The sequence below is a fragment of the Streptopelia decaocto genome, assembly GCF_964273445.1.
Source record: "Streptopelia decaocto genome assembly, chromosome: 7".
Classification (NCBI taxonomy): Eukaryota; Metazoa; Chordata; class Aves; order Columbiformes; family Columbidae; genus Streptopelia; species Streptopelia decaocto.
Window position 1 is genome coordinate 25,432,580 of NC_138661.1, and position 24,281 is coordinate 25,456,860.

General features: G+C 39.9%; 1 protein-coding gene across 2 annotated transcripts in view; it reads right to left on the minus strand.

The window, feature by feature from the left end:
- Positions 1-3,034: 3,034 nt before the first annotated feature.
- LIN52 (lin-52 DREAM MuvB core complex component) overlaps positions 3,035-24,281 on the minus strand; it is a 47,684-nt gene continuing 26,437 nt past the window's right edge. Inside the window, exon 6 of one of the 2 annotated variants that reach the window (XM_082058131.1) lies at positions 3,035-6,088. In XM_082058131.1, the coding sequence (XP_081914257.1) occupies positions 6,033-6,088 (56 nt within the window). In that variant the 3' untranslated portion in view covers positions 3,035-6,032. Of the gene's footprint in view, positions 6,089-15,188; positions 16,929-24,281 lie in introns of those variants that run through there. The other variant, XM_082058130.1, reaches the window with a different exon arrangement.

Below are 24,281 nucleotides of genomic sequence, written 5' to 3' on the forward strand. Positions count from 1 at the left end.
CATATTCCCTTTAACTTTCAATCCGACACTTCCTTGAGAAACTATCACCAACAAAGTATTTTTCAGCAAAACATTTTCCCTGATTTCTGATGACAAGCTCATTTTGAGCAAAATATCTCAGCTGATCCCATTAGGGATACTTAAGGCGTGCAGATCCCTTTGCCTCCTGTGAAGCTGATCACAAACTGATCCCTCCTGCAGATCAGGCCAAGGTGCCTCACCAGAAGTGCTTCGTCCACAGTTTAACATGTGCTATTCAGCTTCAGTGAGCTAAGCAGGGGAGAAACCTAAGACAGGGTGACAAACTGATCCATGCAGAGTACAAGAGAAAGGCACCAGCGAGTACCTTGAAAGGCAATTTAGTAAAATCAATATGCATATATATAAATAAATCCATTTAAACTAGCTGTAACTAATAAGTTCCTTTAATACAGCGAGAGAAAAACAAAGGAAAGGCCACAGAACCAGGCAGCCTAAGCATCTGTGCCCACTGCTAGTTCCTTGTCCCTCATTCTCACGTAGCTGACGAACCTTTTTCCTGCCTTTTCAGATGTGACCTGCTGTGTTTTGGGCTATTGTAGTAAGCAGAAGATGGTAAGTTTCTGATGCTTCAGAATAAGCTTTAAAATTCTGTGATTATGATGAAAGTTGTTAGATGTGCCTGGTACGTTTGGGAGGGAAATCTTCCCTGGCATCCAAGTGCCTGCAAGCACAAAATTTAATTACCCCATATTATTACGCCCACTCATCAGCTATTGGCTACAGAGCCAGCCTTTCAAGTGATACAGAACCAAGTCAAGTACTTTGTCCCCCCAGAGATCTGGTCAATAAATAAGGTGCAAGGTCATTCTTATTACCCATTTTTCCTACTAGCAATTAAGTAAGGGCTTTCAAGCTCAGCCCTCTTCCTCTTTTCTGTTCCTTACTGAGGTGTCTATAACAGAGACAGGCAGGGAGCGTTCTGGCTTCACTGGTCACTGATCTGTATTATAGGAATCAGCAGGCAAGCCAGAGGTCAACCACACAAACCCAACAAGAAAACGCCTATTCTGTACACGCATCAGCTGCCTGGAGTCAGTCATCCTGCTCAAAGGGACATGACGGAAAAGGTCAAGTCTAAAAATCAGCAGCTTCAGCGGATGATGAAGTCAAAATGTGAAGAGATCCCACCATGCTGAAAATCGAGCACAATCGAAATAAAAATGGCATTATTGCACATACTCTATGCAGAAGGTGGATTACACTCTTCAGAAGCTGGATCAGTCCATACTTCTCCAGCCACTTGAGTTTTTAAATATCTTTATGTGGACTTCAAATGATTGGCCACAATTGACTTCAGGGTTTTGCATTTCACATCCTCCTGACAGAAACTCCCAGCACTGGTGTAAGGACTGGCTTGCAGAGGTAACATAGCTCTAGAACAGCTTTGATTCCAAGAGTCATGGTATTACAAGGATCCAGCCTTTTTATTTTCCTTTTCTTTTATTTTCTTTTTCTCTTTTTTTCTTTTCTTGCCTTTTAAAAATATCAAAGTTCATCTCTTACAAGGCTAATGCATATTTGGCATCACACATACAGTATCTTCAGAAGTATTTGGCACACTGGCTGGTGTATAGGTTGGAATGTGTATATAGGAACCATGGGGTTTGGTATTTCTATTGTGGGAAGTTTTCACTACAGTGACTACAGAAATGTATGTACAACATTTGTATTTGTTGTTCTAATCACTTTCATTCAATTCAGAGTTTGTTGGTCCATGGGAAGTTTCCATCCAAATGTGATTTTGCTGGACTGAAGATACAGAGAGAGCATTCTTTCAACTAATTATCTTCTACTATAGACTGATTATTTAATGACTTTCTAAAGTGTCAGTACAGAACATTTTGAATGACTGCTGGCTTTAGGAGAGCAAATACATAAGTCTGTGGATTTTCTGCAATAGTAACTTGCAATTTGTCTTTTTCTTTTCATTGCATATGTCTAAAAATTGGTGTTACTTTAGCATTTATTATTAGTTTAGTATCATCACAGAAACATTTATGCAATGTTACTGAACTTGTGGTAGGAGTCCAGGTTTTCAGACCATATGACAAATATGTAATGTATCTTTTTTAGATAACTGCATAGGCTGATAATGGACTCACCAGTATCGCTTGCTCAACGTGAAGTGGTTGGCATAACTGCTGTCATCATTTGGAAAAAGTGTTGCCTAGGACAAGTTACTGTGGGTGAAGATCAAGTGAATGAGATCAGCTGTTTGCACAAACTGCAAATCTAAGTGATGATCCTGTTCTTAGGAATACTCAAAACAGGATTTAGCCCGTGATGATGTGGGAGAACACAGCAGAGGAACAAAATACAAGCCATAATTAGGACTCACCTCCACAGTACACTCACACTCAGAATACTCTGCAATTTTGATTATGCCATCTCAGGTGGGCTGTAATAGAAGACAACTGAACATCGTGAACATAAGGAAGGTGAACATACCTATGGAACCAAAAGCACAACGGGAGCTGAAAAAACAGCAGTAGTGCACACACTAGAAGAAGAAACAAAACAAAAACAACAAAACAAGCACCTCCCCCCCTCCCGTTTCTGACAATAAAAGAAACAAAAGGTTCAAAAATGGAATTATCAGGTAAGCAGGTTTAAAACAAACAATGACTTCCACACCCTTTAAAAACAAGCATAACAAAACCTTTGTATAACTCACTGTCAAGGGGTATTTTAGAAGACGGCAGTACAGACAAATTAGGACTAAGACAAACTTAGAGAGTGTGGAGTCTACTGAAGACCAGATTCAACTAAAACAGATTGCTGGATGCTGGGTGAGTTACCCTAAAGCAAAATCATTTTGTGTAAGCCTTATATTTATGTCCTTCCCTATAAGCCTACAACAATTTATAATCAAGGAGAATATTACAGGTAAGATGGGCTTTGTGATTTGACTTACAGGAAGCAAAGTTGCAAACTGTGGTTATAGCATTGTTCCAAAATTGTTAGTTTTGTAACGGCAAAACAGTGAGTTAAATGTTCTTAAATTGCCAGTACAACTAGACTTTTATTTTTATAATGATTAATATAACAAACAAGAATTTCTTCTCAGTTGAACTGAACAGCAAAGTATTTGATACTCCAAGACTGAAGTGAATAACCTTTACAACTGAATATATGTAACACTGGCACTTAAAAGGAACTAAATACATATTGGGTTTATTTCCAAGAATCACACAGTAACATTTAACATACCAACACATGAGAACACTTTATAAAGCAAAGCATTAGCTCAATTAATATTACCAAGTCTTGATCTTCTTATACTCTTCATTCCCATCATTTATCTTTTCTCAGTCACTTGTTTCAAAATACAGATGGTTATCCACAAAAAAAAAGTCACCCACATCTTCTGGCATAGATAGATACTGCAGGGATGTCGGGAAGGACATAGCTGAAGGAAAAAAATAGGGTTCAAAAGCATATGAAAACCCTTAGTACCATTTGGATATTGCCAAATTTTCATTTACTGATGGGAATGGAGCATCCACAGGCCAAACCTTGAGGTGGTGGCATACAGATGTGTGAAGAAAAGCCTGAGGGAGAGTATTGCCTAGGTGGTAAAGCAAAAGCTTTTGCATCTCAGAGAGCTATTCTGGAAACCCAGATGAATCTCTGAGCTTTGCATTTGTTTATTATCAAACCACAGAACAATCACTGACAGATTACAATTCTCTAGCTAGCCCACAAAAATACATATGAATATTACCAATAAAAAAAATACATCACTGACTCATCTCTACAGATGCCAATTACAAAATCAATAAATATCACAGTTCTAAAGCATATGTTACTGGCTGCCCTATAGAAGATAAGTACTGCATATGGTAAAAGGCTTTTTTTTAAAAAAAAGCCAAACAAACAAAATGTATATTATTAAAAACTACCTCAAGTTTGAAAGTCCTTACTAAATGTATCAGAAAATATACATATACTTCCATGCCAGGCTTTCATATCTTCTCCTGTATTCCTCCCCCTTTCTTAATGTCTCAATTTCTTGATGTGTTGGATCAACAAACCTCTATAAAATGCACAAAATCATATTGGTGATATAGACGAAGCATCCTATTATGTCATATGTGTATATATACATTATATATCTAGTATACAGACTTTAAATTGCTTTCAAAATGTATCATTTAATACTTAGAGCTACACCAACATCAGTTTACACCAGCAGGTTTCTTGTCTGTCTCTGAATTGCCACTTTTAGCTTCTCTTCACATTCACCTGTTTTAAATCTCATGTTCTCAAGGGATGGAGTTCCTGCTAAACACAGCCCTGGATAAACTTTGAAGTATAGAACGAAATATGTTAGGTTTTAAATCAGACTCCTAACATTCCTAAACATTCAGTATTTGTGCAGGGTCCTTCGGGATGTAGGATTTAACTGCTTAAACGTTGTTAACAGGACCTGTCCCAAATGAGCCCAGTTCTGACTGGTAATAACCAAGACCACAGACTGCAAAGCAGAAGGCCACCAGCCTTTTAGTAAAAAGTCTATTTGATTAAAAAAATCTCCTCCTCTTTATTGCACACACACCTGAGAAGAGTCTCCTCTCTCTGCAAAGACAGAAAAATGCAATGATCTGCCTATTTGCAAGTCATTTCTCCTCTCACATGTGACTGCAACCTTGGAAATGACAAGTTTTGAAAAGCCTGCAGGCTGAAAATAACATTTCTAAATGGAGAAAAAACTCTCTTCTTCATCCAATGTTTCAATATTATGTTGTAATGTAGAAAGAAAATATTTACTAATGCTTAAAATGTTGTTTTCTAGGAAAAGGAAAGAGGATGAAATGAAAAAAAAATATTCTCTTAAATAAAATTTAAATGCTGAACATGCTCCTTACTTCTTCTCAGGGGTGAATATGCAGAAGCGCATTAACAGAAGGAAAAGACATTAAACTGCAAGATAAAAAAAGCCCAAAATGGTGTACTGAAAGAGACCAGGTCACAGAAAATTCTGCCTTAAAAACTCTGGTTTTGTAGGGGAAGAAAATTGAGTTTGCTGGTTTATAAGTAATTAAAAATACTGCAAAATGTTATTGTCAGAAGCGTTAAGATTCTGTACAAGCAGACCATCTTTGCAATGCAGCTAACAATCCTGTTACCCCTTCTTGGAGTAATTAACTGAAAATATTACCACCTTTCAACTTTATAACATTTTTCAGTCTCTAGCTCTGTAAGATGCAGAGAATTGCAGTGGTCTGCCAAACCTGTTTCTTTGTGTACTGGCCAGTGTTTCCATAGGGATATTTTCCTTCATGATACAGTAACACCTCTTGCTCCCTACAGTCTGCCAGTCTCGATTTCACTAGAGAACCATTTTGCCGTGAGGGGAAGGTCTGGAGGTTCTCCTTGGAGCACGAGACGTGCTCCTCTGAAGGCGGCGAGGAACTAGAACTATGGCACAGGCTGCGCTCCGGCACCAACAGCACGTGCTCCCGCCAAACCAGCACCACCGGGCACTCTGCACCCCAAATCTACTCAAATCTTTCAGCACAGAAGTTACACGTAGCAAATCAACGCATCTAAGACAAAAGACGCACAAAAGGGTCGATGCCTCCTGGTGCGCACTGGCCAGTGTCAGATCTTTTGTGAGCTTCGGACAGGCGCTGCCACTGGGAGCAATGGAATAAGGACACTGTGCCTGTACACTTTGAACGGCTGATTAAAATACTCTCCCAGGTAATTCATCAACAGCATGTGAGGGCTGAGTCCTCCTGTTGGACGGCTTATGGTTAGATGAAATCTGAGTTCCAACACAACAGATCGCAGTCCTTGGGACCAGTGTATGCAACACGTCTCCCTCCACGACAAGATGAGCTGTGGAAGCAAAAGAGGTGTTTGCTTCTGAAGGTCTAGAGCAAGAGCTTTGTACTCCCTCCTTCGAAGTTCTGGGGTTCATCTGGATCCACGGGACGTAAAATGGTCCAGTTAGGGTATTTTTGTACAAACTCCAGGTGTGGCAGCTACTTTTTGGGTTTCTCTAGGATGTTCAGGAATTTCCCCCGAGTCATTTCTCTAGCTGAAATCACAAGGGAAGAAAAAAAGAATGTTTTTTTCAAAGTCAAGAAATGCAAACGCAATTGTATAATTTACAGATTTTAACCAGAAGATAAGAAATTCATTTAGATTTGTGCTTATACTAATAGTAAGTCAGGAGGCGGGGTTTTTAAAGTGAAAAATAAATAAAACTCTATTCCATCTTGAATTCCTGACAACCTAAAAATACAAGCAGGGCCTGGAATCTCCTAAACTCAGCAATAATTCCCACAGGCTGTCTCATTACATACACTCTATGCTTTCTATTCCTACTGCATTATGTTCTGGCAGCATCCCCTTTTCTCTATACTATCCATCTCTGAATGGTGTAATCCAGATCTCCATCACTCTATCTCAGAGCAATTGTTCCTGGATGTTATAATCCGTCAGAGATTATGGAACTCTCTCTTTCTCCATTTCAGGATTATTAGTCCCTGGATGCTATGATCTTCAACAGAAATTAGACAGCATTTTTTCTCTCTCTCAGCAGTGTCAGTCCCTGGATAGTGTAATATAATGGGGTTTATATTCCTTCAATGCAGTTTATCTATGGATGGTGTAATAAAGTAAAGTTTATAGAGCTTTGGTCTTCTCTCTCTCTCTGCATTGTCAGTCCTTCAATGTTTAATACAGCAAGGCAAGGTTTATACGTCTCTCTCTCACTCTTGGCACCATCAATCTCGGGTAGCTGTATTACAACAGGGTTTACACAGCCACTTTTCTGCACAAGACATTTCTGACTTGTGAGCCCATAAGCTCAGAAGCTGGCAGAGCAGCGCTAATACTATCTTTGTCTTGCAATAACAATACAATGCATCAAAGACACCACTATTAGCAACTGAGTCCTGGAGAAAGACAATCTTCCCACCGCTGCTTCCTTTCATTTCTTTTAAATTAAGCTGCAAGCTTTGTGCTGGACTGACAGCCATCAAAATATGAAGGTTTTTCTTCACAGGATTGATGACAGCGTGTGTGTTTCCCACACCTAGCCTAGACAGACACTGGACAGTGGAAATGGGAATTCATTTTCTGTTTTACCCATTCAATTCCTGACCACTCAACTGAAAGGATCAACAGAAATCAGCATAAAAACTGGAGGTGCGTTTGCTTCCGATGTTATGTTTTCTTTTGACATTACTATCTATTAGAACAGAACTAAAATGTAATAAGATGTTTAGCTTAAAACACTCAATAGAATTTGTACATTAAAGCCTCTTCTTTAAGCTATTACCTTCTAATTTGTCTACCCAAAATCGTAACACAAGGTTTTGCCATCAACAAGATCCCCATAAAACAATTAGTGTTATTACAAACTGCCTGGTACATATCAATATTCACGGGCTGCCAAGTCCCTAGCCCACTGCCACGAGTGAAACACGCTTCAGGCTGGCTGCAGACTCAAGCACATCACTGTTCAAGCCTCCAGCTGTGCATTATAGCATCTGAGATCCATTCCCAGCTCTGCTTCTGTGCAAACCAGCCCAAAAGTACCCATTTGTACCTCTATTTCCCCACCCGCAAGACAGCTTGTATCTTCTAAGTGCTGCTAAAGTGACATGCAGGTAGAAGGTGCTGCAGAGGGCAGAGTGGATTTTTGTTTTGTCAAGAACTAAATTGTTATGCACAAAGAACAAGATGAAATAAAAATGCAAGTTTTAAAAAATTTCAGCTAGGAGATTTTCAGCACCAGTTCTTTGACACCTCCCTGCCTTGCACCATCCACAGTGCATGGTTTTACAACACTCTTAAAGAAGAAAGAACAAAGGCAAACTGTAGTTGATAGAGTGGAAAGTTTTCCAGAGTGCAAGTCCCATATAGGAGATATACGAATGCATGACAATTCTGTTCCCCCAAAGAGGGCTGCACCCTATAAATCAGGCAGAGAGCACAGACTCCTTCTGTGCGCTGAGTGAAATTACTGTGGGTTGGGGGTTGCTCCAGAGCACGTGCCCTCCTGTTCACTTGTCATCGGAGATGTTAACATTTCTGATTAATTCACAGACCTCTCAATTTATTCTTCATTCCTTTATCCTTGCTATCCTGTTCTGCTGCAGCTTAAAGATTCTTACCGACCTGCTACAATAATCACCGCCCGCTTCCCCCCCCAACCTGGTGAAATTGTTTAGTGATGCCAACCGCGCTTTTAATTTGCAAGACATCAGACACAGAGGTAATTTATACCAACATCTGTTCATTTCTGACTTCTGAAACAAACTCGCACATGCTGCTACAAAATCCCATTAGGAGCAAGAGACAGCCTTCTGCTATTCTGTATTTCTCTTTTCCTCACATACTCAGGCTTGCATCAGGGCTTTATTTTTAAAGATATGATGCCAAACTGGAAGAAAGGACCTTCCATCTTTGTATATGTATGAAAGTGGCCACGAAATAACATCCTCATATCACAAAAAAAATCCCAGCCAAACTAAGGGCAAGTTTCCACAAACATTACCAATGATGTTTTCTCTGCTTCAGCTGCTTCTCTTGTCTGCCCAAGAACCACAGCTCAATGTATTCCTGGTAAACACAGGCCAAATACATATTACATGGTACTGCATTCAAACGTCTTGGCTATCCCTTCCCCTTTGTTCCTCTTTAACCTGCACTGGAGTATGACTTGAGCTCGGCTTTTGCACAGAAAAGCCTCTAATATTAAACTGACTCTTGTGCTCAGTATTGCTTCAGATAAATGAATTCTTAATAATGGGAATATAATTTCCAATGGGGCCTTTGGAGCTTGCTGGAGTGAGGGAAGAGCTTGTCAATGAAGAAACTATCATCCACATTCTAAATACAACTACAGTCTAAGGGAGACGGTAAAACCTGCCTTAAAGGAACTACCCGTGGGAACAGCAGAAGCCAGTTGAGTAGTAGACAGAGGTAGATTTTTTTAATTAAAAGGTTGGACAAAACCATAAGGAAAACCTTAAGCATTTTTTTCTGTAAAATGGTTGCTTAAACCACAGACTTCAAGTGAAGAGAGGGCTTGAGCACAGGTTTCATTGTACCAGCAAACAGACACCACAGAGGCTGTGCAGCATGAAACAGAACATGAATCTCTGTGTCAAGTCACGATTTACAACCTTGCTACGCTGTGCATCTCCTACAATAGAAAAGCAACAATGGATATGATTGCAATAGCTTGGATGCAAATTAGTCTCACCTACTAGGGAAGAAGAAGAGGATACTGAGGACCATAGAAGAAACACTTTAAGATATTATCAGCACTGGTTACAATGGAAGTTGAGTGTTTCACTAGATGCTTTCAGATAAACATATTGAAAAATGGTATCAGGCTATTCTAATTAACACAGAATGCTGTACTGTACAAATTCAGTTTGCTGCCTGGCAAGATCTGCCAAGCAGATCTCAAGAACAGGTACTGGGTATGAAAGGCTGGGCCTGAAAGGAGAGGGAGAGATTTCTACTTGATAGGGGAGCAGAATAAGGTTGAATATAATCTCCTCTTTAGAACTTCAATCCCTCAATCCTGCATTTAGGCTTGTTGCCTGGGGCTCCTTTTCTACTACAATTGCCCTCAAGCTGCCTCTCCACAGTAAATTTTATGGTTCCTGGTTGAAAAGATTCAGTAGTACAGATTGATTTCCTACAAGTGAGGAGATGAGGGATTACCAAAAGCAGTCCTGGTTAACAAGATTGGGTGCAGAATCTCCTGCGAGAGCAGCCCACTCTGCCAGTGCTTTGCATCCTTTCACTATGACATATGGGTTTCATTACACAAAGATTTTCCCGATTTTAACTTGGAGGCGATTATGTTGGAAACTCAGAGCTATCTTTACATCCGTAGCAATTTAAAGGTTAAGTAACTTTTAATCAAATGACAAAGACTCATAATGTTTTTTCCTCGACTGAAAATGAAAACTGCTGTTCCGGATATTCCTTCCAGTGACAATTTAATTAGAAAAAAACCACTGCACTGGAGATTGGGGTCCAGCCTGATTGCTCCCCATAAAAAGCCTTCTCAGGCATATGATAGCTCAGGACATACTGTGTCATAAGGTCTGGATAGCCAGGAAATAATGGAAGGATTTACTGCTATAAAATCAGCAACGAAAACAGTGATTTACACTTATATAAGCAACTTTCATCCAGGAGAATCCCCAAGCTACACATGTACACACTTTTTTAACATAATATACACTTAAATGCAAAAGCACAATACACTTGGTGATAAAGTCAATGTAAAAGATGTATGTGACAAACTGTATTTATCGCAGATTTATCGTGATCATTATACCTTCCGCTGATTACTGCTTCTGGGTTTATCTAAAAATCTGAAAACAAAGCCTGTGAGCATCTCCAAATCCCTGATATTTTAAAAATGAAGTCATCCACTAAAGAAGCGCTTCTCAGTCTCTCCCCCAGATGTACAACTTACAGGACAAATTTGACTGTGTTCCTCCTCTGACCTGAAAATGTAGCTGTGTTGAAATCTAAAGGTCTTGCTACTAAAAAGAACTGGAAATACAATTAATGTCCTGTGAACAGAACATGTGTTTAATGCTGAAATGTCTTGTAGCATCACACTCTGAATGCTACATTCTTGACTACAAAAAGTGTCACACTTGTGTGTCATACTTTGCTAGCTTATCAGTTATTCCTCCCAGTCAGTTGTATTTACAATAAGTAAAGAACTTTGTTTTCAACATGGAAAGATTCCTTTAAAGTACTAATCAGGCACTCTCAAACTACTGCTGTGTCTTAGGACTACATAGAAAACAAAACTAAAAGGGTTTATTTCTAAAGAACCATCAGTGGAAATTCAGGGCAAAGAACATGGCTTGCAGAGACACAGCAGAACACTCCTCTGGTTTTCAACCCTCCTATCACAAGGGTCTGTTGCATCAGAAATTATTTATTTTGCCCTCGGACACAATGTTAGGATAAGAAGACAAAACCATTCTTTGTCCAAGTTGGTGGGACATCCAAAAAGCCTAGAGGAATCTGTCTGTGAGTAACTGTGGGAGTGTTGCTTGACTGGGCTTGTGAAAGCCAACAGCAATGCCACATCTTTTGGCTGGGCTCAGCCAGTGTTGCATTTGAAAGACAAATAAATAAACAAATAAATAGATAAATAACTAACTAAATAAAAGTGGTCACAGTGGTGGAGAGTGAAGGCAAGAAGGCAATCTAAACCCAGCAAATACCTTTTAAGATTGACACTATTACTGAACAGCCCTCAAAGCAAAAAAGAGGCTTATTTCAGATGAGACCAGCAGAATATTATTACCCAGCCAACATAATCTGAACTTCTCTCAGAGCAACAGATCTGTATGGACCACTTTCTGCCTCAAGACCAGACCCCGAATCCTACCACCACCCGGATTTGTGCTGGCACCAGCTCGCTCCTCTTCCTTCATAGAACCAGCTCCAATTACTCTGCTAACTGCATACTTCCTAAATGCAGTTGTCAAATGAATGCTGCTTGATGACTGTGGGCCTTTGACAAGTACTTGTCAGTGAATGCTACGCCAAGCCCAGTGTCATAATGAGCTGGAACTGCCACCTCAGCAGAGCGGTGGTCAGCAAAAGCAGTGTCAGTTGCCTTTACTGAAGGTAAACTGGCACACACAGATACTCAGACCTGAGCTTCAGGAACTGTTCCATTTACAGTGAAGATCAGTGCAATCATCCAGTGCTCCTGAAACACATTTTTCAGGTAAGACGACAGAATCAGCATAAACCTTCAGGTGAAATAAGCTTGCATTACCGTGACATCTTTCAATAATCAATATGGAAGCACTTGCAAAGTTTATCAAGCTTTACAATATTCTTGAGACATACAGTGATTTAATTCCCATCTTATAGATGGGGTCACAGCCTCAGCAAGCAGTGATGTACAGATGTATACTAAAGGAGTCAGCAACCGTGCTAGAATTCAGGCTCTGAAAGATGAGCTCTGTCAGGTCTTGCTGCAGCATTTTAAAATATTAACAGCACCCTTGGTATAAAACATCACCATCCTTCCCTCGGTGAATGAGAAAGCAGAATCTGCCCTCACTTCAGCTGCAGTTCACAGTCTGGCATGGCTGGTTTTGAAATGCTGGAGAAGGTGGGTGCTTGCACAAAGCCAGGCCATGAAGTACAGCAGGGCAGGCACATGGTCCACTCCTCCCAGCATCATCTCTGACAGAGCAGTGGTAAATAGCTGAGACTGATATAGTTTTAAACCAGTGTAACAGTTTAATGAGTGCTAGCTAGAGCCTTAAGAATCGGAATCAAATACTTAATGCTTTCCTGAATCACAAAATCCTCATGTGACCTCTTTCCACCTCGTTTTTTCTCCACCCACAGTAGTGGTGTTTTATCATATACCTGAAAAGAGATCTCAGAGATCGTTCAGGATTATCCAGAATGGTGATAACAGATCTGCTGCAGATTAGGATATCCTCATAAATGTTACTGTTGCTGTCAATAAATACTAAAATTACTCTAAAAAAAATTAGATTCCTTCTCTACAGAATCATTTACCTCATTCTCCTAATCAGATTTCCCTACCTTGCAAGGCAACACCATTCTGTTCGCACTCAGTCACAAACAATGATGCTCACAGAACTTCAAATGCAAAAACCACAAACAATATTCATTCACACACAGATGGGCAAAGCCAATCAGTGGGAACACTTGAAGCAAGGGGTAACAACATCCCTGAAAGCACCCTGGGAGCTACCAAACTTATGTTCCAGGTCGCAGATATTAAGATGTACAGGTATTTTTTCCTGAGTGACCCCCATATTAAAGGAAACTCTTACAGTACCTCCCACTTCCCAGAAGCTGCCTGCAGCCAATGTCTTGTGGGGCCAAAGACTTGATCCTCTTGACCCCCAAAGCAGGGAAAGAGTTACATCTCCTCTCTGCGAAGCCAATAAAAACCTCTCTTGATTATAATTTAGATAAGAGCCACTGGATTGAATAATAATGTCTGAAACTCCCCTGGCTGTTTCACCTTGAGACGTCCATCACTGGGTTAAACATGATGCTAATTGCATTTGGATTGATTAATTTCTCTCACTCCTGTCTATTCGAATAATGCTTAACAAAATAATCACAGCACCCAGAGCCAAATCTTCTCCGTCAAAGGAATGAAGCCATCAGAACCAGCAGAGATGAAAGAAATGAAGATGACCCGTAATTACTGCTACGGTGATATCATTACCATATTATAGAAAATGAGTGTATGTGGGGGGAGCAGGGCCTGCAATTATTATTTATTTTTTAATGGAACCTCACATCCCAAGAATACAGATCTAACACAGTGGAGCACATAGAAATACAGAACTAAAAAATTATTGTGCATTAAATTGCAAAATATAGTGAACACTGGGACTCCAGATGCATCAAGTGTCTTGTACTGTGAGCTGCTGTTTATTCACTATTTTTTCATTGCAATACTTTGTATATGACTAGCATAGAGATTCAAGATGCCTACCTTCCCAAAAAGATCCTCAAGTATCTGCAGCAGAACTCACCCATAACCCTGATGCTAAAGCATCCTCCTTTAATATAATTAAAAGTAATCTTACTTTGAACATTGACATTCAGATTTTTAAACCATAAAACCTAACTTGGTGCTCAAAGAAAAGCTTGCATGCAACTAATTTTTACTCTTAGATGCTGATTCCTATCAGAAGGCAGTTATAAATTCCATCACCAAGAACACTAGATCACTTTCAACCATTCATTATGCTGGCTCTGTACAGATACCGAATATATCAAGTCTGGAAGAATTTAAACTAGGATTAAAAGAAAACAAACAAACAAACAAACAAACAGCAACAACAAACCACAAACAAACACCAAACCCCACAACCCTAACATCCAAAAGGAAGGCCTTCTGCTCCCTTTATTCTCCAAAATACACTCCCAAAGCCCCTCTCATTTGAGAAACAAATAGCTTGGCAATTGTATAAGATCTTCAAACACCTGTGCACTGCAATTCTAATTGTGGTTTATACAGTTCACTTCTCTCAGTGCTGGTTATGTCTGCCCCCTAGTCTCAGACCGAAGACAAAAAAACACACACAACTAGCAGCTTAAAATATTTACTCTGGCATAAAGCCAAGGTCAAATACACAAAAAAATTTAACATGCCAAAAACGTCAAGACCTGAGACCAGGCGCTGACTCATGAAGCTAATTAAACACAGAAAAGTTATGTTCAAGAATTTTATAAGGCTTAAAGAAAGAAATTTAGGTTATGCTTCTCATATTAAAAGCAGTATGAAAGGCAGTTTAATATCAAAGTTGATGGAATCTTCAAGTACACCTAAAAGGGTGTAAGTTATCACTGGAACAGCTACAGCTTAGAAGAGCTCTGACCGTCAAGTCCCACAGATATTGGAAGCAAACAGTGGGAATAGAAATGGGGCACATATTAACAAGAAACTCTGAAGCTTTTCTTCTACCTGCTTCTACCAGAAGAAAAATAATCTCTTTCTGGCCTCCCAGCCTCTGCAGAGGATCAAGAATTCTCAATGATGAGAATTTCTGACCACCATGATATCTCAAAGAGGAGCGTTCTTTATCAAGCAACATGGAGAAATGAGATCAAAACTGTTTGCTCAAGAACACAGAGAGAAGCCGGGGCGGGGGGGGGGGGGGGGGTCTGCACTGAACATGCCCAGGCAGGCACGTGTGGAAGGTCTGTGGATGCAAACAGCCCCATCTCGGAAGGCCCAAGGCCCCGCAATGCCATGCCCCGGCCTACGCGGGGAGCGCCCATTCACCAGCTGGGAGCAAAGCAGGTGAACCTTAAAAGCAAGAATTTTTTCAAGTCTTATCAGTGGTCGGGGCACACAGGCCACAGCAAAATCTGAGCCCAGGAGCCAATAGGAACAAAGGGATTAAGAGTTATTAGGAGTAGAGAGAATTACATATTTACAGTACAGTTACTGAAAAATAATCGTGTAATGATTATGTAAGTCCCTATATTCCTTGTGGCTAATAATGCCGGGGTACAAGCTGGATGGTTACGCAAGCCAGGGCACACAAATCCCATCAGAAGGCATCAAGGCGTGTTTGCGGGGAGGCTGGCAGCCCTGGTTTGAGAACCGTCCGGCCCCCCTGACCTCCAAAAGGCAGAAGCAGGCCCCTGTCAGTAGGTTAGCTGGTGGCTTGAGCTGTGAAGAGGAACTGAATTTTTAAATTAAAAATTTAAATTTAATTTTTAAATTTAACTTCTGCCAACAAAAGACATCTGGATGAAAGAAACTCATACTATGGTAGTATGTATTTATTTGTCCAGTGGTACATCTTTACTTCAAAAAGCAGACTAAATTTTGGAAATGTTTTCTAATCCCAAGAGTCCTTACTGAACCATTTTTCCATGTAGATGACTGCAGCCCTTAACACAACAATGAATTATCAATATTAAAGGTCTCTACGAAAAGAAGATTCATGCTTTTTATGACCAAACAATATTATTTGTTTTACACAAGAAGTAAACCAAGACTCCTTTTGTCATTAGTACAATAATACAACACACAAAATTACAGAGAGGACTTCTATAATTTTTTAAAAAATCAAAGTAAAAAGTCTGTATGAGCAAATACAAGTATATTATTGAAATCTCAGTGTTCCAAGGCCAAAGTCTCAACTTTAGTTAAACCAGAATCACAGACAAGCAGCAATATGCAGTTTGTGAGCTGCAGAGAAAAGCTTCACAATTGCCTCTATAATTTTATTCTTTCCTCCACATGAATCAAAGGCACTTTTTTTAATGACCAGCCTTATCCCTACTCTCATCCTTCCCAGTATATTCACAGCTCGCTTTAGTTCAGCTTTTTCAGTTATACTACTGACTAGTTTCATGCGCTCTGCCCACCACAGTCCTCTTCTTCTGGCAACAATACCCTGAGTTGAGGAATATTTGGAAGTCCAGAAGAGGGTTCTGGGAATTCAAAGCCATCTTTACTAACTGCAAGTTGCTCACAAGACATCTGAGGAAATGCGCTGATTTTAATCTGTCCTACTTGATAACAAAATTGTAATACCACTCAGGGCTCTTTGCAACAGATAGCAAAATATAAATAATGCAGGCTCTGCTACAATTATTACAACTTAGCTGTTGATGAGATCAAACAAAACTAGGCAAGGCCCAGTTATAAAAGCAGATGTAAAAGATGCACCCAAAAATAAACCCTCCCAGACCCATGAAGAAATGTAAGAACATTTTTCATAAACACTCTCATGCTTATAGTACCCACAGGTTTTGAAGAAAAGCTTAAAGACATGATTCAAACACAAGAAATACAAAAGTATCAAAGTCTGCAGATACCTCCTGAGAGTACTGGCCAGAAGAAACTCCAGTTTCTTGAGGCCCAGAAATAAACCAGACAACTGTCATTCCTGAAAAACAAGTCAAAATAAAAAGAAAATAAAATAATTAAAACCCCAAACATTATTTTTCACTACGGAAGGTCTACTGAGAGCAGTCCAGTAAGCTCTGGTACTCTTTTGCTTCCACAAATCCCAGTCCATGCAGACCACTGGTATGAGGCCACGTCTATGCTTACTTTCTTCTCTTTTGAAAGCAAAATACAGTGCCAGAGCTCCTTCTTAGTGAGCAGACTAGTGTTCTTCATCCATTACTGGAAACGAAGGACAGAGGCACTGCAGCAAAGCAGATGGCAAACCATACAGCTCAGAAAGTAACGCAGAAGGTGGTGATGGCCATGAGGGGTCTCCATAGATTTAGTGACTGGTGAGACTGCTCTGAGGGTTGAGGGGCACTGAGGAAACTTTGGAAGCCAGGAGAACTCAGAAGACTCCATGTTCTAGTGACAATCGAACTATCAGATGTATCTGGAAGTAGAAAGGCACAGTAGAGTAGAAGAGGTATAAGTACAAGGAAGACCTAAGGAAAAAGTGATGAGCGAAGAAAATTTAATCTACAAGAACAGATCAAATTATAAGGTATACAGTACAATATCATATGAGGAAAACTGTACAGAATCTGAGAAACATTCAGGTTTGAAATGACCTTGGCAGGTCTCCAGTCAACCTTCTGTTCAGAACAGACAGGCTGTTTGGGGCTTTAGCCAGTCAAGTCTAAAAAACATCCATGGATGGAGAGTGCACAACCTCTCTTGGCAAACCTTCCAATACTTGATTGTTCCATGCTGAAAAAGTTCTCTCTTGAAACCAGCCGGAAACCTTCTTTCTTCAGTTTATGACTTTTGTCTCTTGTCCTCCCACCGTGCAGCACTGTTTGGAGCCTGACTCCATCTTCTCAAGAACGTCCTCGCAGGTACTAACTAGCAGGCAGCTATCAGGTCCCTGTGAAGTCACCTGTTCTCCACGTGGAACAAGCCCCATTCCCTTGGCATCTGCTCACATGGCAAGTGGTCCAGCACCCTGATTATCTTGGTGGCCCTTCACTGACCTCATTCCAGTTTACCAATGTCATCATCCTGCTGGGTTATGGAGGACACCACTGGATGTGGCACTGCAGATGCAATCTGCAGACTGCTGAGTAGAGGTGGACAATTGCATCCCTTAATCTGCTGACCACGCTCCTATCAACAGATGCATGTATATGCAATCCTACACTCCCTTCCAAATATCACCTACTTGCTATACTCCTGTTCAACCCTGTTTCCCAGACCTCCACCCAGCCACTGCTTTGCTTATGGTTCCAGGAAACCTGAGCACTATAGTTAAGAGTCAGTGCAGTTCATGCCCTAAGACAGGGGAGGAATTTCATATGTATAGATTAGTAAACAGAAATGTTAAGCAGTTTCTTAAATTAATATGCTTTCTATTTTCAAGTAAGCCAGGAACTAGGCATGAAAATCTTGAGGGAACCCAGAGAACTATCTGTTAAAAAACAAATGACAGCTTGGCCCGTTACCCAGAAACATCCATCACCCAGCCCTTTTCTGTTGGGATTTGTGCTGAATGACGTCTTCTGCAGGTTAACAATTATTTTTTAGCATAAGAGTCCTGTGTCACTGTTGTGATCTCCCCAGGAGAAAGAAACAGGCTGAGTGATTTTTAGATTATATGCTCTGATAAGACACACGCTCCTGACTCCCTGTGTGTCTGTGCCATGCAGGCCACCTGCTCTATGGAGCTGCCACCGGGGACACCCTCAAAAAGGTTTAATAATAAAGTTCTCTCTAGAGATGCAACTCAGAGCATGCTCAGAATTGACATTCTAGATCACTGACTAAAATCTTGTATATAAAATCCTATCGATAGATAGGATCTAAGACTAGTCACTAAAAAAGACTATAGAAATGTTATTTCCTGTTAAACAATAATCTGTCAGGTCTGTAGTCATAAAAACCGTAAATGAACACAGGAACTGATAGAGCAGGGCAGACCAGTGATCTACCCAGTCAGGTATCTTGTCTGACTGCACCCAATATCAGAAGCATCGCAGGAAAAAATGCAAGGAACCCCATTATGAAAACATACAGAATAATCACCTCTGAAAGATTCCTCCTCTTACTAAGAGCTTGTTTTATATCCTGAAGCAGCTGATATTTCCTACTTCATTTTATAATTTATTCTGCTATAACTAAAGATGTTCTCATCATCCATTTAATTGCCTGATTCCTTTTCAGTAACTGCTAAGTACTTGGTCTAAAATAAAAAACCCCAGTGTGGCTGAAACTTCCACATCAAATTATTAATCGTGTAAGACATTCCTTTTTGCTACTTTTAATCTGACTGGCTTCCATTGCTTTTTCTTCTGAATTTCCCCCCTCCCTCCCCCATTCTTTTCAGGGTTGGGAGTCAATAGAAATTTTCAATTTATATTCTCAATTGTAAAGATGTAAAATAACATTGCACTACTCTTCAAAATAAAAATTATCCACTTTTTCACATTCTCATGAAGAAACCTCTTGATTTATAAGTAGCTCTCTAGAACTCAATGGTGCATTTCACACTATCTCAAAATCATTCCTACTGCCTGAAGTGACAGAGTACCTGAAGTTACAAAAGAGAGAATGAGACTTACTTCTTTTCTGGGAAAAGATAATGAAACCTTATGCAAAAATATGGGTTGTAAAACGCAAACAATTATTAAAGTCAAGCAGAAGAGGGGGGGAACAGCGCAATAATTTGCCGTGTCTCAGAGCTTCACTCAAGCCTGAAGACATCCAGAGGTTGAGCAATCTGCTCTGCTTCCCCATGCTGGGGACTCTGCTTCCACCTGGCCATTCTGCAGCACCCCAGGAGCTCAGGAGGCTCGAGGGGCACACGCAAAACATGGTTAAATGCTGCCACATTCACCAGCTGCACACGCACTCCAATTACTTTGTGTAACTAAATTCTCTGGCAAGTTCAGATAGATTTGTCATGAAAATTCTGCCACACAGCAAGATATTAGTTCAGAAACATCAAAATCCTATACAAAAACCTATCACACAGAATATCAGAACAACTTAGAACTTATTAGAACAAGTATTAATATCAGTTCAAGAGAGTCATCAAGTGAAGCTGGCCCACCTACAGACCCTTATGTCACCACTTCCTATCCAACTCAACTTGCGCCAATTATTTTGAAACCTACTCTTTACAAACCTACCAAAGTGACAGATCTTTATTAAGGTAAAAAACTACATCAATGTAGTTTAACTAATATTTGTGATTACAAATGCATACAAAGATCATACTTCATCTGTTAACTTTCTCAGACTTACCTAACCAGACGTAACAACAAATTACAATTACTTTATAACTTCTTGAAAAAAAAGACTTCACTATTTATGTACATGACATAAAACGTTTAAATATATGGCCCTTCAAGGAGCCTGCAATTTATACAGAAAGTGAAGGTCCAGAAAACAAATTTTACTCCACTGTCTCCCTTGTATTTTTTAATAGAAGAAAAAACAAGGCTGTGACTAATTGTTGCCATGTTTGAACTTCAAGTATGTCCTCTTCTGTTTCTAATAATAGTTCTGGATGGTATTATTTTGGTGTCAGAAAGCATTATCTCAAATACAACAAGAGTTGTGTTATTTATAGGTAAGCTATTCTTTGATAGATACAATTATTGGGCTAGAATGACAGCATTTCCCAGCAGACTGCATTTTAGCCTGCAAAAGGAAACCTGGTTTCTATTCCTGATGCAGTCACTCCTGCTGTGTGACTTCTCCATCCATTCCTCAGATTCCCCTACCCATGAACTGGTATAAATCTTTCTCTGCTCAATTCCAAGGGAATAGAATTATTATGAAATGAGGAAAACCCATTTTAATCACATGAATAGTGTTTCAGATCCAAGGCTTAGATCCATGCCAATTAAATTAAGGTTCCAGACTGAGGCATCTAAGTTGAGAACATCATATCAAAGTACAGAAGATACAAATGCCTCCAAAGTAGCAGTTCAGCTTATTTAAGATCTGACTGCATGTACAGCTTAGAGTGATTCTATTTTTGATTTGGAGAGTCCAGGTAGGTGTCTAAAGGTCACAGCAATGGACACTGCTCCCAAACATCAGGCACATCTGTTTGTGACATTTTCTAGAACTGCTCTCTAAAGCAGTCAGTCAAAAGAACCTTGAGCACTCCTGCAGAAGACTGTTGTTATGTCAAAGCTCTTCAAGGAACACTCCACAAAGTTTATTCCACACATATCTGCAGTTAGGACATGTAATACCAAAGCAGAGGAAGCCAACATGTTCAACAAAATGTCAACAAAAAGAGAAGAAAACAGCCAGGATGCTAGCTTGACAAATACCTTTAAATAAATACAACTAGCTAGCAATGCTGATGTACACCTTGAATAATTAATTTGATGCCTGGAAGTTCTTGTTGTTGATTGAGTACCCACTCTGCTACATGGTGTGCAAACACAGGACAAGTTATTTCTGCCCTAATGAGCTTAGGAGAGACACAATATAAATACAGACAGACAACAGAGGTACACAGTTAAGTACAATGAAAAGTATTACACTCACAACACATCATCTTAACAGTTATCAAGATTTCTATACGTACTGTACAGTAGGTGGAAGAATGATGAGCTAGCTCCCTGCATGTTTACAGAACATGCCTCCAAAGTCTGCAGGAAAACCAGTCCCTTAGAGAACACAGCAATGGCTCACAGAAATTTGCATTCTTAACAGACTGGAAATATCTGTTGTCTTTCTGCTACTGGATGCAGTGTATTAGATAAAGCACTAGGAAAAAAAAACAAAAACATGAAGAGAAAGAAGAGTGGTTTGATACAATACCAAAGTGTGTGGAGAAATGTATAGAGGTCTTGATCACAGCCAAAATTATGAGCTCATCTTTGTGAGTGGAACAGCATTTGTTAAGATCAGGACAAAAGATTCTGAAAAGATGTAATATTATAAGAACCTGGATAAAAGCTGTTTGGATAGATAGTAAAGGTTTTATTCCACAGGTGTTATATAGGAAAAACTGAAGTTTTAGATTAGAGACTGGATGCCTGGACTTACTAGAGTCAAGCATTATACTTGATCACAAGGCTAAATGACGGACAGAACAGCAGTGGTGTTCACAGTCATCAAAAGAGGGATCACAGACAATTGATTTAGAATAGGAGGAGGAGAGAGTAAAAAGCTCCAGTTTCCACACCTACTCGGGTCCTCAGAGATAAAGGAAATGAAGGGGCTGGCAGAAGGCATTTTTAGTTCCATAGGTTCCAGAAAGGTAGCGATGTTCATTAGCTCCCAATGTCGTCTAAATACTCTGAAATGAGTATGTTGCTAACTTACAGTCACAACATAGAACAATATATAAATAAGGCAAACAAAGCCATGCTACATAGTTCTGATGTGGGCATTCATGCTAACTCCATGTACATAAATTTCATTATTTCTTTCAAATTATTTGGCTGCTCAGGAGTAATAAAACACTCTCCTGCATGAGTATAGTAATGCTTGTACAGAAATTATATTAAACAGCATATTTACTGAAAAGAAAAAATACAGATAAAAGAATACAGAAAACACAGGGAACAAAGTACTACAGAACTGACATTCTCTTCATGCATAGTAAAGATTTCTCACTTCTTAGCTTTGTTTCTATAGCCAGTTACCGTATGAATCATCATACTACATCTACATCCCATTGTCCTCATGATTTAATTACAAGCAAAGTGATAGCCACTCTGAATATCATCTACATCCACAATCTCTCCTCCTCCTCCCAGTGACCCTCATGCAGAGGGCCTACAAATTCCTACTGTCGCCAGCCTAAGAAACGCCCTTCACTGGGACAGATGCTGCCAGTGGCTTGAAGAACGTTGTGTCCTCTCTGGGAACGCAGCAGCAGCTCTGAGCCAGTAAGTACCACAGGACTGCTCCAAAGCACAAGTGCCCAGCATGGCCTTTGGTGCTGAGCTTACCGAAAGATCACTGCTTTTCTGCCCACATGACACAAATACCAAGCTGGCTGGCAGACAAGCAGATGGACGGCCAAGCAATGCAAGTCAAGCAGAGATGACTACTAATAGGGCTTGCCCAAATACTAAACATTTAAAGGAATACTTTGAAATCCTGAAAACTGATTTTGTTGCAGGGTAGAGCACATCAGCCTTAAATTCCTTTCTCATTAATCTGTGGGCGTGTTGGCTTCTGTTTTACCCACTAGGCAGGGGGCGCTCAAAATCCTCACTAGGACATGATCTGCAGCTACACACCAGAGAAAAAGGAAGAGTCCAGCCCGTAGGATTTCAGATTTCAGCTAAGGCACCACTTAGTGAGAGACCAGCAGGTACATTTTCAATGCCATCTGCTGGATTAGATGGACAACCCTAACAAAGTTTAGAAAGCACTGTTTGCCATTATCATCATCAACACACACCAACAGTTCCCTCTTCTTTACACCTTACCAAAACAGACATCAAAATTGAAGTTTTCTTAAGAAGCATTTCTTATTCCCCATACTCTGTCAGTGCATCCAAGAAAGCAACTAAGCCAATAGTTATGAAAATGTTCAGATGTGTAAAAATGACTGCAGGTTACTCCTGCTGAGAATTCAGGGGGTTCTGACAGTGGAAAAAATCTTAAACTAGATTTAATGAGAAGAGCCTGATGCCTAGGTTGCAAGTCATATTTCTGCACTGGGTCCACCTCATCTCCCATCCTAGAACAACCAATACTTGTTTCTGAAAACAGCAACGAAAAAGTTGTAAGACAGGAAGGTTTTTTCCTCTTGCCTGAAAAGTATTTTTCCCATTGTAAAGGCCAACAACTGGCAGCATTAACTCAGCTAAAGGAGTAGAAGCGGACTTGTGGTGTCACAATAAAATGGAACAGATCACTACTCTGAAGAGACAGGTAACTTCTATTGCTAGGGGTGTCCAACACAGATAATATCCTGGAATTTGAGGACAGGTATTTATTAATACAAAGTGAATAAAAGGTCAGCTGGATCTTGAAGATGAGAAACAACTTTTTGACTTTTGTGAATTACAACTTATATTCTGGTTGTTCAAACTGTAAAGCTTCATTAAATATGTCTCAATTGTTTGCAGAAACTACTGGCACTACAGATTTCTATAATTTCTCATAAAGGACATCAGGACACATTCCTCTTGTGATACTGTAACCAAAGAACTCCTGGAGACCCCGGTGGAATGACCCTCTTGGTCTATCATGCCATTTAGACAGCCTACTGGATCACCTGGATTCAGTAAAAAAGAGGGATAGATATGAAATGGGGTCTGGCATGAGGTCGATATAATTTGTATAAGAGATGCAGCAACAGATTGCACTCCCGGGTCCTCAAATAAGAAAATCATACTTGATGACGTGAAAAAACAATTGTTAATAAACAGATATTCTACTCTTCAACACTCCATATGGCAGTCTGATGGATTAAACACCAGCAGAGTGTTGATCACTCTAAAAGCTCATATTGAGATGATCTGGAAAATCTGTCTATCTGCAATTTATAAATTCTGGTTAATTTAATTAAAATGCTGCATCACTAAGTGCCTTAATATGTGGAAAGCCATAAGCCTGTGAGGTTCCTGGCACATGCCGACTTTCAGAAGAAGCTGCAAAACAAACCAGCAATAGTCTCCTTTTTACCCTGGGATACAAAAAGGAAGACTCCTCAGCTACAAAATCAGTCTAAGTTTACATGCAGGGAGAAGGGAGCAGAAACATCTCCAAAATAGGCAGCCGGACAGGTGATACACTAAGACTAAGGATGCCAGTAGCATGA